Below are 3,846 nucleotides of genomic sequence, written 5' to 3'. Positions count from 1 at the left end.
GCAGGAAGATGAGAGAAAAGGAGTACAGTTTGGAGTAAGACGGCTTAAGGCTTATCATCTGGTACCCCAAATGTGCTGGCCTTTCACTGATGGGTCTTTTTCAAGCAAGAAAGGTCTCTTTTCTACAAGACCTGGCTGCAGCAAGGTAGTACTCATCGTATTTTAGGTAAACTACTCACAGGAGACTGCAACCACATGGCTGGCATTTTTCTTCACTTTCTCTAGACAAATCAGCTTGCGGCTCAATTAAGGAGACAAACCTGCATGGCTCATCTCCCTGAAAAGGCCAGATGAGGACAGCTGATCCCCTTCTATCTCTGATGGTGGCTGAACCCAGCCAACCAGGAGCTACTCTTCCTTTAATAGGAAGAACACGTACTTACAATCAAGCATCAGAAACGTGGATATTAGCTGGATTAAATGGTTTAGTGGGCTAAGGCAGAAGGTGCCATTGAATTAGGGCATCCCTACTCCATAGCATTTAATATATTAACATCCTTTCGGGTACTATATTAGGAAGCTTGGTACAGAGTTCCTTTCTCTGATGCCAGTTGCAAGTCTGCACAGTTCTTCCTTTGATGGCTCGAGTGATTAGGTGTTAACAAGAGGAACCTAGGCACTTAACACTAGGGGGGTTTTAGCACCAGGTTCACACCCTCCTCAGCTAAGGGGTTTTTCTCATTCCCCGCTAATGTTAACAGCAGGTACTTAAAGCAATTAGACATTATCGCCTCTCTGGTCTTTATTGCTTCCTAGCTTCGTATCAGCTACTTTGTATGCAATAAAAGAGCTGAATTAACAGGACTGGTGCAGACTTATTCTGCTTCCCTTCTCTATCCTGTATGAAAACACTGGGTCACGGAGCCACATGGACAGGCTGGGAGCTGCAGTGCTGTCGACCATTATTGCCAATTGCCACGGTATTTTACAAGGGGAAAAACCACAGGTGGTCAAAGAACAGACATAGGGACATCACATAGAAGATGATGTGGGGAATCTGGGTAGACTGTAGGGACATAAAGGCTGGAAGGATTCCACAAATCCAGCAGAACAGCCTGCAGCTGTGCCTGTGCTGCGAATTAGCTGCCACATGGACCTGCAAGTTGCACAGGCAGCCCAGGGTCACAGATATGCTCTGTTGCTCCTATGAAAGTAAAGCCCCATCCATGTCTATCGAGCAGCTCTTGCTTGTCTGGGAGTACCTGTTGTCAACTTTTCATCTAGGGACAGAAATAAACTTCTGAGCCTTCTATGTATGGTGTTCAAAAAGAGGCTTTCCCGTATTTGCCCAGCCAGGTAAAAGCTCACCCTTTTTCTTCTCTGTCTACCTCGACTCTCCATTAACCCTTAGCTTCAGCACAAGGCCTCAGAGAATGATATATTTTCCTCCTATCTTCCCCTGCAGTATTTCTAAGCCTCACTTTGCTATTCCCAAGAGGGAATGAACAAGAGCTTTGAGCTCTTAAATCCTGCTGTCGGTTCTTGCCTGAAAGAGGTGAGTTGGGAAACTGAGGGAAAGCTGAGGAAAGGAGCCTGTCCCTTGTCAGCATTCACCTGTAACGGAGACAAAATGTGGGGTTAACCACCAAAACTAGACCCAGGAACAGAAACAAATGGGTTACTTACACAGTTTCATCATTCTTGAACTCCAACTCCCCGTAAGTGTCTTCAAAGTCTTCTCCGCCTCCTTTCGCTGTCCCTTCCACTGTCCTAAATGGCACTATGACTGTACCCCGAGCACCTGATGTCCTTAGGACTTTGACTTCCATCACACCAATGCTCTCACTGACATGTATAACGTCACACTCAAATGTGAAGATGCCAGCATGGTCATCATCCAGTATAGTCACTGTGGCCACACAAGGAGAAGCCAATATGGCCTTTGGGTACGGGCAGTTACCGAGCTCTGGAGGTTCCTCACTCTCCACCACACGGAGGTTACTGAGCCGCACAAAGAAATGCTCATCTTCCTCAAAGATGTCATCATCAATAATTCCTACTGAGAACTCCTTTTGGGTCTCCCCTGATTTCAAGACAACAGTCCCCTCTGTGAACTCATAGTCAGCACCAGCATTGGCAGAGCCATCCTCTGTTTTATAGTCCACATAGATGGTCTTGGACACGTCCCCTCCTTTCCGCACCACTGTCAGGAGAACGGCACCACAGTTCTCAAGACATTGGTAGGAGCATGGGTCAAAATAAATTTTGGAGATGAATTCCTCGGGTTCATCTGGCCGCACGTCATGCAGGCTGGTGCTCTTCTTGGCTTGCTCGGCTGCGTGCTTCTTCAGAATATTGCCAGCTCCCGTCATCATCCTGGTAGCTTGAATGCGATAAAAAGCTCTGCTCTTTTGCTGATGAGACAAGGCGTAGTAGTTAGCCATTTCTACCAGCTGATCCAAGTCCTTTTCTGGGTGCTTTTGTTTCAGGTCCTTAAGGATCCGGATCATCTCTTTGCGAGATTCATCTACCTCTTTCCCCTCCACAGTCACTAAGTTTCCATCCAGAAAGTGGGAGTTCATCATCTTGCCATCCATCTCAATGCCCTTAGGGTGATCACCTTCTGATTCGATGATAATGCCCCTGTGCTTGTCCGTACGGTACTTTTTGTGCATATACTTATAGAAAAGCAGACGTCTGTCTGCTATCCAAGCCAGGAGGACACAAAGTGGAAAGAAGAAAAGCGTGAGCAGGCCTTCCCAGACCTGAACCACACCTGGAGAGAAGACAGCAAGGATCATGTACAACCAGATGTAAGCAAAGATGCTCCACGCAGCTGTGACAAAGAAAACCCTCAGGTGTTTTATCTTTCTGGTTTCCCCATCAGGGATCACGTAGACACAGATGGCAATGATGATAAACATATTGAAAGCAGCGCTGCCAACAATTGTAGACGGCCCCAGGTCTCCAGCTATGAATCCATGCCCACACACTTCTATCAGAGACAGAAGGATCTCAGGAGCAGAGGAGCCTAGAGCCATGAGGGTCAAGTTGGAAACGGTTTCATTCCAAATCCGAATGGTGGTCGTCGTGGTCTCTCCATTGGGTTTCTTAATCGTGATTTCTTTCTCTTGCGATGTAATGACCTCTATAGATGCCATGAAACGATCTGCAATTATGGAGACTCCAAGGAACATGTAGATCAGTGCTACAAAGTATACGATAACACGGGCAATTTTGTCCCCAAGGGATGGGTTTTCTGGGTACCATATTGGCAGGATAACGCCTTCCTTGCAGTCAAAAGATCCTGAACACGAGCTGTTTTGTACTGAACTGGTTGAGTCTCCCGTCAGGCCAGCGTCCACCTGCAAACCATGCAAAAACAGCACAAAAGTAACCAGCCCAAAATGGAGGAAGGCCGAGGTGACAGGCTGCAAGCTTAACCACGCCATACACAAGATGCAACTTCCACTGTGCAGATCCAAAAAGGCCGAGAACCTGAAACAAACAAAACAGAGAGGGGGGAGGGAAGCATGAGAGAAAAGGAAGATGCAACATTTACCCAAACGCACTTCAGTGTCTCACCACTGAAGAGCACTGGTAGAGATGCATGGGTTGTCTCTCTGCCACTCTGAAGAAGGTATTTAGCAGGGACTCTAACAAACTGCAGCATTTACATGCCCAGCAGATGAAGATCAATTGCTGGAAAAGTAACTCAGAGGAAAAGCGTACACGTATAATAGCCCCCTCTTGACCTACAACATGTGTAACAGGAGTACTGAGTGCTCAGCTGCCACTCACCTAATGATGCCATGGTGTTCCCCAGCACATAGCACTTCAACTCGGCACAAGAAACCAAACCTGAAGGCTCCCCTGTCTCACCACCCAGGGTATAAGACAAGTTGA

At 47.1% G+C, this 3,846-nt stretch overlaps 1 protein-coding gene across 1 annotated transcript; it reads right to left on the bottom strand.

The window, feature by feature from the left end:
* Positions 1–1,605: 1,605 nt before the first annotated feature.
* LOC104544745 (sodium/calcium exchanger 3) lies at positions 1,606–3,405 on the bottom strand. Its single transcript, XM_010189688.1, has one exon. The coding sequence runs from the start codon at positions 3,390–3,392 to the stop codon at positions 1,623–1,625; it is 1,770 nt and encodes a 589-aa protein (XP_010187990.1). The 5' UTR covers positions 3,393–3,405; the 3' UTR covers positions 1,606–1,622.
* Positions 3,406–3,846: the final 441 nt, after the last annotated feature.

Source organism: Mesitornis unicolor, unplaced genomic scaffold (assembly GCF_000695765.1).
Source record: "Mesitornis unicolor isolate BGI_N332 unplaced genomic scaffold, ASM69576v1 scaffold20588, whole genome shotgun sequence".
Classification (NCBI taxonomy): Eukaryota; Metazoa; Chordata; class Aves; order Mesitornithiformes; family Mesitornithidae; genus Mesitornis; species Mesitornis unicolor.
This window is presented reverse-complemented; position numbering and strand designations above follow the sequence as displayed.